This window comes from Topomyia yanbarensis, chromosome 2 (assembly GCF_030247195.1).
Source record: "Topomyia yanbarensis strain Yona2022 chromosome 2, ASM3024719v1, whole genome shotgun sequence".
Lineage (NCBI taxonomy): Eukaryota > Metazoa > Arthropoda > Insecta > Diptera > Culicidae > Topomyia > Topomyia yanbarensis.
In genome coordinates, this window is record NC_080671.1 from 339,891,683 (window position 1) to 339,906,228 (window position 14,546).

Below are 14,546 nucleotides of genomic sequence, written 5' to 3' on the forward strand. Positions count from 1 at the left end.
GCACCGAAAGCAAGCAGTTCATGTGGGTGATAGTTTCTCGAATTTTTTACCTGTTCTATCAGGGGTTCCCCAAGGATCAGTGCTCGGACCCGTTTTATTCAGTATGTACATTAATGACATGCCCTGCATTTTGAAACATTGTTACATACACTTATTTGCAGATGACGTGCAGCTGTATTTTTACTGCAGTGGTTTGAAAAATTTCACAAATGAAAAATTAATCAATGAGGATTTAGATAACATAAGACGTTGGGCTGAATCCAACTCACTCAAATTAAATACTGGCAAAACAAAAGCACTTTTAATTTCGCGCTATAGAACTAGTGACTATCTCCGGCTAAAAATTGGAAAAGCATCAATAAAATTTGTAGAACATGCGACAAGTCTTGGGTTTATTATTCAAAGCAATTTTGGTTGGGACAAATACGTCTTAAGTCAGTGTGGTAAGATCTACGCAAGCCTACGTTCTTTGTACTCAAAAGCCAACTTGATCTCTAGACAGACAAAACTTAAGCTATTTAAAAGTTATATATTGCCACACTTCATTGCTTGCGACTTTGTACTTCCTAGTGTATCCGCCCAAACTCTTGGACGACTTAGAATCGCATTGAATGCTTGTGTTCGGTTTATTTATAGTCTAAGGCGTCGAGATTCAGTAAATCATCTACATTCTACATTAATTGGTTTCACTTTTGACAATTTCATAACAGCTCGTTGTTGCATATTATTGCATAAAATTATACATACAAAAAGTCCAAATTATTTGTTTGAGAAACTACAACCTTTTCGAAGCGCAAGGGTTAACAATTTCACAATTCCAACCCATTTTACATCCTTCTACGGTAACTCTTTTTTTGTGCGAGGTGTTTGTATGTGGAACTCTCTGCCGGATTCACTCAAACGTATACAATCATTGGAAGTGTTTAGGAAGCAATGCACAGAATTTTTGAATTGAATAGGAAGCAAATAATAATTAGTTAAATTCAATGTTCAATGTTAATAATCATTACCAAGTAAGATCGTTGTAGCATAAAAAAGATGAATGTCTTACGCTACTTGAGCAACAAAAAATAATAATAATAATAATAAAACTTCTTATGTGATTAACTTGGGTGATTAATTTGTAAAGTCTTCATGCTTTGCATCGAATCCCTAAAAGCAGATGAGTTCGTCGATATAGCAGGGAATCATTTCGGATTTTATAAAAATAACATCTACATGGTGGTGTTTAAGTTCTATTTTTAAACAATAACTTATCCAAAAACATGACAAAATGAAAGCAAAAGTCGAAAATTCACGGTTCAATAATTTACGAAAGTACGGATAAATATTAATACATCGGATTCCACAAGAACAAAACACAATGAAAAGAAAAAAAACAAATAGAGACAGCAATGGCAAATTGATTTCCCGTTGGTTTATTATAATTTGTAAAAATAATACGGATATGTATATAAAAAATGCGAATCATCTTTCTAATCCTCCAATTCATTCTACCACATCGTAAGGCCTTCTTATGGTCCAGTGCATTACCAGTTTTTTTTCTCGATTGTCAGCCTGAGTTTAAGTAACCAACCCCGAACAAAAATCGTACTAAACATAAAAAATGCTGTTTCCCTCACATTACTGATTGATTGATATACGTGTTTTACTGTTGATACATTTCAACGAGAGTATATAATAAATAGATTGATTAGTTTCTGTTCTGCTTGCTGCTGATGGCACCAAAAATATGCATTTATATATACTGTTTCAAAAACACGCTAATTTGGCATGACTATTATCTCTATTTCTATTGAACTTCTGCTCTATACAGTTGCTACCGTTGGAATGTGTTGCTTCAATACAATACGACATATCTGGAATGAGTAAGACCTAGGTTTGTATGGTAAAAACGAACCGACACTAGCTTCCGGGTGGAAATGGAATGGAACAGGCTTTCGCTATCGTTTTTCGTCGATTATCGAGAAAATATTTTTTGCTCTACATCTTTGTGTAATAAGGGCACTCTAATTTTGTCACCTACTATAAGGATGAAGGCTGTCTTTGTGTAACTGGAAATAGACATTGTCTCATAACGGAATTTCTTTATCTATACATTCATTTTTGTGTGAAACTTTTAGCTTTACTACCTGAACTTTTGTATATGGATTAGGGATTTTTGAATCCTACTTTTTTCAACAGCATTAACTTGGTTGACGGACAAGGTATGAAGAAGACCTCGTCCGCCTCTAACAGTGATATAATAAAATATGTCTCTGATGGTACTGTAGGTTACAAAACCAGTGTAGCATGTGAATGCTACAAAATTCGTTGACGTTACAAGAATTTTCAAAAACTGTTTTCTTACTGTAACTGCTTATTCAAATTGAATCGATAAAACCAAGACCCCACGAACGCTTACATGTGTCTAGTGTTACCGAAGTTGATTCCGCTCTGCGTGGCACCTTTGTTCGAACCGTACTGCAACGAAATGACCGTCTGTCCGGCCCGCAGTTGCTCGTCCGAGAACTGGCGCTCGTTCTTGTCCGCCTCCTTCGGTCCGATCGAAGGCTTGCCATACTTGCCGGCTTTCCTGCCCAGCGACTGGAGACAGATGACGACCGAGTTCAGGTTTTGCCGCTCCCACAGATCCACCGTCTGGAAGGTTTCCTGCGGGGGGACGCCGAATTTTTTGGCACACTCCAGAAAGGCGGAAATGTTCTCCATGCACTTGAATGCCATTTTGCTGGTGTTGATCTTCTTCACCGAACCGGCTTCGATGGCGTTGCACAGGTTGCTCAGCAGTACTCCATCCTTGAGCACCTCGTAGAAGTTGTCCATCTCGCCGGAGGTGTTGATTGGTTCACCGGTCACCTCCTTGATCCATTCCAGACACTCGGCGGCCAATTCTTCGCTGTACTTCGAGTTGATCTGTAAGGCAAAGAGAAGGTAACGAGACACATTAGAAACGAACCGATATAATTATGCATGGGGAATACATTTTCTGGTAACACAGGCTTAGCCGGGTTTGCCGATATGGTCAAATCAGTTTATAATTGCAAATGTATCTGAACATGTGGTTAACACTATGTTTACACAACAGAGGACAAATACGTTATAACAATTAGCAACACGATAATTTATGGTATATGGGTTTCGACTTTGTCTCATCACAATCCGACACTAACTTAGGGACAGGACTTAGCTAGCGCCGGAATAGTTTTTACGTAAATTTTTCTCCACTAAGGAGAAATATAGCATAGTTCTTACTAGTTAGTTAATTCTCATCAGCTTAATTAGTACTCCTTCTCTTGCGGGACATCATGCAGGACTACAGATTTGCTCAGAAACAGAAATAGTGTTTTCGTTTTGTGAGCTAGCGTCAATCCGGCGCCAGGTTAGTCCTGTCACTATGTTAGTGTCGGATTCTGATGAGACGATGTCGAAACGCAAATTTCATAATTAATATAGTTATAGGTTTTATGCCCTTAACGCGCATATGTGGTTTTAAACAATACTCTCCTATAGTTGTGACAAACAGTTTTTACCTAAATTTTTCTCCACAACGGAGAAATACAGCATAATTAGGAACAAGAAAAATGTCATCACGATAGCGTTAAACACATTTTAACTCGTAGTGTGAACGTAGTATAACTAGTTGGTGGAATCTTAATATCCTTTAGGCACGGATTTTTACCGAAAACATAGTCAAACACAGAGCACTGTAATAACAAAAGTGAAGTCATTGTTTGAACAAAAGTGAAGTCATTGTTTGAACGTGGGTCTTTTTAACAATCATATAATTATTTGTAGTTTTTTGCCATATAAGTTCCCCTATTTTGGAAAAACTAATTAACCTGTCGCCGCCGGCTTGAGGATTTAGCATATTGTTGTTCAAAGATTAAATAGGAAGAAATTAAAAAAAAAGATACATATTATCAAACGATCTACGAAATAGTGAAGTAGCTCAACGATGCAGTGTCGTTGCAAACACGTAAACAAATAACAAACGTAAACATAATAATAATTAGAAACAGCTTCCCATTGAATCAGACGAGCGTGATCATTAACCTAAACAAATAAAGTGTGACTGCATAGTCTAAGGTTCAGAAAATGGTTCATGGAATCGGTTGATGTAATCCGTACGTGAGTCGAATATGGCAATCAGTCATTTGTTGAAAGTGATACCATAAAATTCACCGAGAAACGTGTATAAACTTAATGACATTTGAAGTCGATATTCCCGTCCATCCGATTTACCACTACATGTTTCATCTTGTAAATTAAAGTGGGAACCAAAAGTATCAGTACCAGGAGAAACTGGAAGTACTCCGGAGAAAATCGTTCCTGTACTCTCGTCTTCTCTTTTTTCATCTTCTGGAAGTAAACCGGAGTAAAAAGGAGCAAGTATGTTTGGCTTCTGTTTACTCCGAATTGACTTCCGTGTACTGGAACAAACCTATTATACATAAACTAAATGGTGACAACTGATTCTACTCATAACTTTAGGAACATTGTTTACGGTCCAACTGTACGACGTCAAATAATTCATGATTTTTCACATCTTGCCCATGACCAGGCTTTCCTGATGTTTGTAAATTAGTTTACAAAATCAAAACAGTCTTGATACTTTCTCATAAAGTATGTCACGAAACTCGCGCACGATTCACCATTCGTGCTCGAGAAATAGTTCATTAATATATACAATATTTTATCACTTTCATGATATCGTTAATGAAATATGAAATTTTGTTTTCTAATAATTTTACAGAACTCAGAATATTATTCAAGGATTCGTGAACTGGTTCATGATTCATAGTATTTTAGCTACGACTCACCATTCGTGCTCGTAAAAAAACTTCACTTATTTAATAAATTATAGCTACTAGCGACCTAAGAGAAGAGACGACAACAGGTTTCTTGCTCTTCTTAATTTTATCTACCAGGCCCTGTCGTAATTCCAAAGACAACAAGCATCCATCGTTGCCAGATTCCATTTGCATGATTTTCACAATTGCTGTACCTCAAATATCGACCCTAGCTGCATTTAAAAATTGAATTTTAAGTTTATTTGTGTCTCTCTTAACAATACACGTAGTTATATCGTCATTCAGGGTATGTATTCAATTTGCATGAAATGTTCATGTATATGAAATGTAGCCAAAATAAACTCAGCAGCACTGTTTTTCATCCCGTTTGAAAATATTAAAAGTAAAACGACCAATCAGAAGCTGGTTCAATATTGAGGTTAGGACTGGATCAAATTGGCTACGCGATTGTCTTCTCTTCTCTTAGCTAGCGACCAGTCATAGATTGTAACCCGCAAGGGTAACAATTTAGCGCTAGGTGGAAATATATCATTTTTTGGGTATACACTTCGTAGAGTGTATTTGTTGACATATAAAATTATGCTCACCGCTGTTCAGTACCGTTCTCTTTTTCTTGTAATTTTTTATATAGTTTCGCGTTTATGAACGGTTTTGGTTGTACAGATAAGTGTAGTAATTTTTGATGAAGATTTGTGTATAAATAACATAGGGCTTAAATAGGCCACCGCTCACCTCTTGCTGCAATAAGTATATTGATTATGCTGCAGATCGGAATGACACTTTTGAGGCGAGGTGGTTGATCGGAAGGCGGCCTTCGAGAAAATAGAAGGTTTCGAACCACGGCGTATTACAGACGTCCGTAAACAGTGCTGTTTTTTTGCGACAGTTTTCCGCCACTATTGCCAGTGAAATGAAGTGCGCGCGTGTGACGGCCAGTTCAATCCGTCGAAGAGTGCCGGCCTGTGGTTCGGGCACACATAAAAGTGGTGTTGGTTCGCCAAAGTGGGACAGCTACCCGTAAAAGAGCATTCTCGCGTCCCCGGCTAAAAACCGAGGAACCAAACACCGACCGTTCTCGCTATAGAGGATAATTCCAACGAGCCTAGCTGTCATCTATAGCTAATAGCTAAAGAGAACGAAGCAGGGTGGACAAAGGTTCCCCCTGTGAAGTGTACTGCGGTGACTTCCGCTTTCGGCAAGCAAGTCGATCCGGCAATAGTTCGCCATCGTCGGTTCCAACAAAGGAGGCAAGCTCACCTCCCTAGCTAAACGCAAAGGCCGCTGCCGGAGCAGCTAACAACATTCCAGGAGAACGCGGCCGCCCGCCTTTCAGTCCGCAGCAGTGACTCACCAACAGTAGCAGCAGTTTACAGTATAGCGGAGGAGAATAAAAGTCGATAAATTTATTATTTTATTTGATTATTTACCTTTTTTGTTTGTATACGAAAATCCGAAATTCTTGTAGAGGTACCTAGGCCGCCATGAAAAGAAGGGTCCGACGTGAAAACAAGAATCCGAGTAGTGTATGCGTGGATGATCGCGATTGCATGTTCACCTTTGTAACCGGGTTTGTATCACCGGGAATGGTTCGAGCGTTTATATGTTAACGTTTTGGATTGCGTTAATATGATGCGTGAGTTAACGTGTATAAATTCAATTGTTGAATAGCCGTGTGGCCATTTGGATATTCATGTGCAGGCCTTCTTACTGATCTCGATATTAACTCATTTTCTCTCTGCCAGCAGTTAAACGCAGTCTAGAATCTAGAGAATCTAGAGATTTATCTTTTGAGTTCACGCATATCTTTCCACCACGTAGGTACGGAGAAAGTGTTAATTCTCGCCCAACTCAAGAGGTAGTGTTTCTCATAAGATGCTGAGTTACAGAAAGAGCAAGCTTGAGAAAAATGCCAATAAAATAATAAGGTATCGAAAACAACAGAATGGCGATATTTTATATCAAATGAGTGCTTTATTTCGGCTTTGCATATTCAAACCAGCCATTGATATGTACACACTAAGCCAAGCAAAAGTTGTTCAATAACTGAATGGCTGGCGTACAAAAGGGGATATCCCACATTTTGCATTTTTGACAGGAAATGGAAAAAACTTCCGCATTTCCAAATTAACATTGTTTTTATTGTAAAAATACATTATTTTATTATTAAGTCATTGGCTCATGTTTTCTAGAAAAAATAAGATCATTACGTGTACTACTTTTCAATTCACAAGTTTTTTTCGTAATTCGGGAGGCTACCCCGGGGGTACCTAGAGTCCAAAAGGGGCAAACCCACAATTCACACATGACATCTAGCGCTTAATTTGATAATTTAATATTAGTTCGGAATTCATTCGCTAGGGCGGCGATTGTATCAACTTTTTAATGGAACGAAATAGAAAGATGGTGTTTACAATAAAGATATTTATCAGGTAATTATTAGTATATATTCTGAAGACACCAAGTTTGTAGGTCCTACAGGTTTTGAAATATTGCGCATTTTTGAAAACATAATCTGTAAGTAAATGTTTTAACTAAAACCTTCTCTATCTCAAAACGTAAAGGACCTACAAAGATTGCATCTTCAGAAGATATGTTTAAAACGATAGCACCTACAACTTTCTCGAGGACTCCACATTTCTATCTAGCTTCATTAAAAAGTTGATAATAGCACCGCCCTAGCGACTGAATTCCGAACTAGTGTGATTCATCCAAATAAAGCACTAAGTGCCATACAGCAACTCTCTCGAAGACACCATAACTCTATAACGCAAAATAATAATTGATTTCAGGTTTTCTAACTTTCCGACCACAATGTACCGTTTTTTCTGAAATTTCAATGTAGAGACATGACACCTTCACTGGAATTTTCCAAAAAGTATGCTCAATAATATACATTTGTGCAAGAAATAAATATAGCAAGTGTATGGGCGGCCCTTACCTTCAGGAACGACTGTGTGGGCCGAAACGTCAACGTACAATGCAATCCAACTAAAACAGTATTATAACGAATTCACCGATATGTGAGCTACAACTGATTGCGAATCGATTGACTACTTTTTCTTAAAACCTCGGAAAATGAACGAGAAAACTTGAATTTTCATAAGACTCAATGTGGGGTTATCCCCTTTTGGACACCAGCTATTACTGGGGTTACCTCCATGGTCAACTTTGACTGCTAGTAGCAAAAAATCTAAAAATTATTTTCAAAATTCTTAATTGGCACTACACGTGGATTACTTAGAACTATCAAAAAATGCAAAAATGTCGATTTCGGAAAAATGTGGGTTAACCCCTTTTGGACGCCAGCCATTCAATTGCATTCTGTTGGACTTTCATCATGCTATGAATCGAATGCACAAATTTAACACCGGTAGTAATAGTCACTATTCTATCATATACGCCAGTTCTGCAACCATTCCTTGACCCAGGAATCATGAATCAGAATATATTGGCTTAAATGGCACATTCCCCTATGTAGTCGGGGATTTGTGCCTTGCCGTGTGTTTTCATCATTTCCTGAGCAGAAGGAAAGGACAAGGAGGTATGGGGAAGTAGAATTGAAAGGGTGGGGAAAATAACAGCACAAAAACAAAAATAAACAACAGGTAAGTTAAACTCACAAGTAATTTAACTCCCCTGCGAGTAATCTTAAAGCTCTTTACCACATTGGATAAGAAGCTTTAGTATGTCTCTGAGTTTCAGTCGTCCAAACATGGTTTCGTCTATATAAGGACGGCCGAAAACTCGAAATCGCAATTGCGCTACTGCAGATGATATGAGGTTCCGTAGTCGGATTCACAAAGATCACATGAAAAACACTCAGCGCGCTGAATAGTTGCCATGTGATAATTAAGCTTGCAGTGGCCGATAAAAGCCCTGGCAGCATGCCGCAGTAAAACTTCGAAAAATGTAGACACGTTTGTAGATTTCTCCAATAATTGCGGTGCACGGACGAAGCCCAGGATCGTATTTTTCCCCTTATCCAACTTGTCGAAATTGGCAGCGCTGGTTCAGGACCAACGATGTCAATCACTGAACCTGACCTGGCCAATTCGCCAGCCCATTCATTTCCAGTAATACCGGAATGTCTTGGCACCCAGACAAGATAGGTAGTGTTGACAATGCTTTGGACGAATTTCGCGCCAACTCGAACAAATGTTGGCAGCACCCTCTCAGATTTCAATGAAACTTTCTGTACATAAAGACTTTGTCACAGAAAGCCACTTTGCATACTTTATTTTTCCAAAAATGATCTAGGCTGTCTTTTGAAAAGGGCCAAACTTTTTTTCAAATGGCTCCAGTCTAGAAATGACAAGTCATACAGAAAAATGTTTTAGGAGTGATTTTCACAAAATTAGTCAAATTTTCGAATAAAAGAAGACTATTAAAAAAATCTTCATTGACTCCTACACTGAAAAAAATCGATTTAAAAAATTTAAAGTCGATTTGCAAAAAAAACATTTTTGATTTGGATGAAATTTTGTTCCAAGGTAGGTAATTATGTTCCCTACCTACCGTCAAAAATTAAAGTTGGGCACTTTCAAGGAAAAAAAAGTTACTTGAAAAAAACTTTTCCGTATCCAAACTGAATTTTTTGTGTATTTTTATCGAAAACTAAACTAATGAAAGCCATAATCATCTCTGGATCCATTTTCTGTTAGTTGCCTGATACATGCAAAAAGTATCAGTAACGAATTTCGTATATATTCATAACAAACTTGAATGAAGACTGGAAGATTGGAAGACTGGAAGACTAGCAGACTGGAAGACTTGAAGGCTGCAGTTTATTTGTTCCTCTCAAAACTGGTAAATTTTATGACACAATTGACAAACTTTTCTAAAATTTATTTTATTTCTGATGGAGCAGCAGCACAATACAAAAATAAGCAAAACTTCGCAAGCTTGTGTAGATTCAAGTCAAAGTATGAGTTAAGCGCAGGATGGCATTTTGTTGCAGCATCCCACGGAAAAGGACCCTGTGATGCTATTAGTGCCACTCTCAAGCGAATGGCGAAAAAATCCAATCCTGCTCGCGACTATGGATATACCATAACAACTCCCCGAGAGTTATATAACTGGGTAGTTGAACAAACTGATAAAAATAGCACAAAATTAATTTTCAGCTACATATTCACTGAACAGTACAACAAAGTGTCAGAAGAACTCGAAGAGCTGTATAATAACGCCAAAACAATATCTGAAACTAAAAAATTCAACAGTTTTGTGCCTATTCCTGGTGGCAAAGTAGAGACGAAAAGGTATTCTAATTCAGAAGATGAAACAAAAAAACTTTCCTTGTATAGAAATAATACAAAATAGCATGCATGAAGATAGTTTTAAGACAAATGTTATACATAAAAATAAATGTATAATTATGTAAAATTCAAATTAAAGAAATGTCAAGAGAGTTTGAATTTAAGTAAAGGAATAAAGCAATGATTTCATTACTTCAAACTTATAATATTTTGGTAGTTCATTTTTCAGTGAAATAAACAAGCATAAGTTTATAAAAATAAATTGATAATTGGCGGAGTTATGGATTTTTCCCCGAAACCCTTTTTTATTTAAGAGGTTTGCGGTGATCACGATTGAAGACCAACAGATCTAAAATCCCATAATTCAAAAAATTCCATTAGTATATGAGTATTCCTCGTACTTTAACGATAAATTGAATAAATAAATTTTTTTTCCTGCATTCGAGAACGTTTTTAGTAAAAAATCGCTGTTTTAAGCTCTAAAAATTGTATTAAAAAAATTCTTATTTATGAAGCAAAAAATTATGAATAAAAAAGAATCGTTAAAGTACGAGAAAAATTAATTACGAGCGGTTGAAAAAAAAATTAAGAAAATTGATTGAGTAGATTTTCGGCAATCGTGATCACGGAAAACCCATTTTTAGTAACACGACATTTCGAGATAATCGATTTTAAAATCTCAAATTACTACTGCTCTTGGTAGACGAAGCGCGCTTGGAAGCGCTGTAACTTTCGATCTATTACTCGGATCTCTATTAAAATTTGGGAAAACATTCTCAAGGAGTTGTACTTTCAGAAAAAGTAATAAAAAATTTCGATTTTATGAAAAATGACAATGAACCCTAATAAAAATATGCTTAGTTGCTAAATTAGACAATATCTTCTCACAAACTAAGTTTTATTGGATTCTGAGATGATTATGACTTTCATTGGTTTAGTTTTCTATAAAAATACATTGAAGAGAAAAAAATTCAGTTTGGACGAGGAAAAGTTTTTTTCAAATAACTTTTTTTCCTTGAAAGTGCCAAACTTGAATTTTTGACGGTAGGTAGGGAACATAATTATCTATCTTGGAAAAGAATTTCATCCAAATCAAAAATGGGGTTGTTTTGTAAATCGACTTTAAATTTTTAAAATCGATTTTTTTCAGTGTAGGAGTCAATGAAGAATTTTTTCAATATTTTTATCAATAAAACCACAACTACAATATTTTTTGTAGGATTTGTCATTTTTAGACTATAGCAATTTGATAAAATTGATAAAAAAAAGTTTAGCCCTTTTCAAAAGACAGTCTAGATCATTTTTAGAAAAAAACAAAGTATGTATAGTGGCTTTTTGTGACAAAGTCTTCATGTACAGAAAGTTTCAGTAAAATCTGAGAGTGTGCTGCCAACTCTGAATACGATTTGGCGCGAAATTCGTCTTAGTTCTTCGATTTGGGTTCGGCACGCGATCAACCGTAATTTGTCTGAGCTAAGGGCCTTGGTTGCAGCCTGCCTATCGGAGCAGAAGTTTATAACTCTGCCAGACAAACTCGGTTGAAACGCCGATTGTACCCCGCACATAATCACAAAGATTTCTGCTTGGAATACTACTGTATCTACCTAGTGAGTGAGAGCTGTCTTTGGCTATGTTTTTTACGCAATTGGGCTATTGTAAATATTCTAGGAGAATTGTATTGAGCATTAAAAGGTAAAAATTGAGCAGCTTCTCGCACTGCAAGGGAAGCACCTATCTTTATGAAAAAAGGCTTTTCGTGTTTCTTGATTCCACCGTTTTCAAGGAAAAATAGTTTAAAAACCCTGCATGCACTAGAAAAAAGTTGGGCATGAAAGGGTTAAGAGCTTCGGTTTCTTAAAAAGGAAGAAAATATATGTTCCGATTTTATCAATGTCCCCGTTTTATCACCCTAAAATTCACCAAGGAGCTGATAAAAACGGTTCTTCACTGTACTAAAAACTACAAAAGTTATATGAATGAAATCGCTATCGCACCCTATAGCTTACTTTTGGATTTATTGTGAAATAGAAGATATTAAAGGTAGAGCTTACATGTCTTCAGCAAAGTCGTGTAAAATGAGATGTTCTAAAACTTCATTAAGGGGTTAAATACCTTTTTATGTTCCAAAAAATTAAAAATATTTTATTACTTTATCTAAAAGTACAACTCCTTGAGAATGTTTTCACAAATTTTTATAGAGATCCGAGAAATAGATCGATAGTAAAACCACTCAACCGATTTTCCTTAATTTTTTTCAATTGATGGTAATTAATTTTTCTGGTGCCTTAACTTTTTCATGCGTAAATTTTTGTTTTGTGGGTAAGAATTTTTTAATACAATTTTTAGAGCTTAAACAGCATTTATTTAGGGAAACCGTTCTCGAATGCAGTAATAACTAATTATGAATTCAACTAATTGTTAAGGTACGAGGAATACTCATATACTGATGGATTTTTTTGAGTTTTGGGATTTTAGTGATCACCGCAAACCTCTTAAATAAAAAAGGGATTAGGGGAAAAAGCCATAACTCCGTCAATTATCAATATATTTTTATATGCTTATGCTTGTTTATTTCACTGAAAAATATGTTACCAAAATACTATAAGTTTGATGTAATGAAATCATTGTTCTATACCTTTACTATAACTATAACTATAGTTATATCTATAACTTTTTAGGTAAATTCAAACTTTTTTTGACATTTTTCGCACAAAAAGATATGTATCCTCTTAAAGACTTTAAGGCTGTATCTCGAACTGTTAAAAAGCTCAATTTTAGATCCTGCCAAAATTGAAACCACCGTACTATTTATACGAAACGAAGGGCCTTGCAAAGTACAGCTTTGCTAAAAAATTTATTTAGTTTTAGTAAACGGTTAAAATTTCTGCTATGTTAGACCTTTGAGCAGTGTGACATTAAAAATTTACCTAAGCCTAAAGCGGACCTTACATGTTCAATATATTTACGGATTGATGAAAATTATATCAATACGTCAATCCCATTTGAATGCCCCTGGGCTTGGGTGATGAGCCTAATGGTCGCGTACTCTTGCTTGGTCGATAAGAGTGGGAGAGTGCTGGTTCATTGATCTCTGAATTTCGTGACTAATAGTCATTCGATCAAGAGTTTTGGCGGACGGCTGATATGGATGATTCTACTTTCAAATGGGGGAACATACTGGTTCGGTTGTTCGAGGACTCATTTGAATTGGAGCATAGTGATCGAGTCATTCGATTCGAAGGTGGGTGTTTTTTATCTCTTAAATCGCTCTATCGCTCTGGCTCGTGAAGATGGCGAGTAACACTCGTCTATAACGAATCGGATTCGCTGTTTTCAGAAACAGAGATGACAATCTCTTATGGATGGAACCTTCTCTTAAACATACTGTTCAGCCACTAGTTAATGCTCAACTAGATCAACTTAATAAACTGAAACACGTAGTTTTTGAAGAAATCCAATCCACGTGAACCACATCACCAAACACCTAAAAGTAGTTGATAGATAATTGAGAAAGGATGTGCTATGTGTGGTGGTTGGCTATTCAAGTATTGGTAAAGTTTGAAGTACTAACGTATGTCTTTCATGTGATGTTGAGCTGTATCTTGTACCTATCCAATCTATTACATCTCTCATATATTGCCTTTTATTTCTTCTTTTCGAGCCCTATACTGCCATTCTACACCTGCCTTTAGCTGGGTCAGCAAAGATGGTGATAGTGAACGTCTTAACACTCACACATTCTCAAACGCGGTCTCAAGCAGGAACCTACAAAAATGCCCTCGCGCACGCGGTTACGAATCGGTCACGTCCGGAAGTCTATCCTTGATCCTAGAAGCCTAGAACCATGCCCTTCAGCTGGACCGATTAAGAAAATACGCTCATACCTATTAGACAACACGTCTCATGGCGGCATGACCGGGAACCCTATCGATATAAAGGATCCCACTCTCTGCCATTCAAGAACACACGTAAATATGTTACAAAACCACGTCAGCGTACAAACGTTAGAGCCCCTCGCGATTTTTCAAGCAACCTACGCCCACGAAGTCACAAACATGATTATACCCCGATGATAAGGTGAACGTCTCAGCACTCATAAACTTACCAACGCGACCTCAAGCGTCAATCTACAAACTCCCGCGCTCGCGCCATCATGAAGGGGGATCGTCCGGAAGTCTCTATCCTCGGTACCAACAGTCTAGGCCCATGTTAATTAAAAAAATTAAAATTAAAAAATTAAGAAAAAAATAACCACTAGTCAAAACGTTCCATGGCGACATGACCGGGAACTCTAGTGATATGAGGTAACTCACTCCCTGTCGGAATGTGATCCGTACACCGAAAACTAAATATCAAAATTACGGTCCGCGAATAAATGGATGGCCGCAGAGTTTCAAAATCGAATTTATACACGCGAAGTCACATACACGCGAGCACACGCGACAAACACGTCAACATACGAACGCTTAAGCCCTTCGCG

General features: G+C 36.9%; 3 protein-coding genes across 3 annotated transcripts in view; 2 read left to right on the plus strand and 1 right to left on the minus strand.

Moving 5' to 3' along the window:
- The window catches only part of LOC131684057 (uncharacterized), a 249,954-nt gene that overhangs the window by 163,851 nt on the left and 71,557 nt on the right, over window positions 1-14,546 (plus strand). The window lies entirely within an intron of this gene.
- Window positions 1,220-2,925, minus strand: LOC131680632 (myophilin-like; the record flags this gene model as incomplete). Its single annotated transcript, XM_058961347.1, has 1 exon — window positions 1,220-2,925. A coding segment is annotated over one exon (525 nt), but the record flags the coding sequence as incomplete, so codon positions are not given.
- LOC131680633 (bursicon-like) overlaps window positions 13,211-14,546 on the plus strand; it is a 19,769-nt gene continuing 18,433 nt past the window's right edge. Inside the window, exon 1 of the mRNA XM_058961348.1 lies at window positions 13,211-13,307. Within this exon, the coding sequence (XP_058817331.1) occupies window positions 13,211-13,307 (97 nt within the window). The remainder of the gene's footprint in view (window positions 13,308-14,546) is intronic.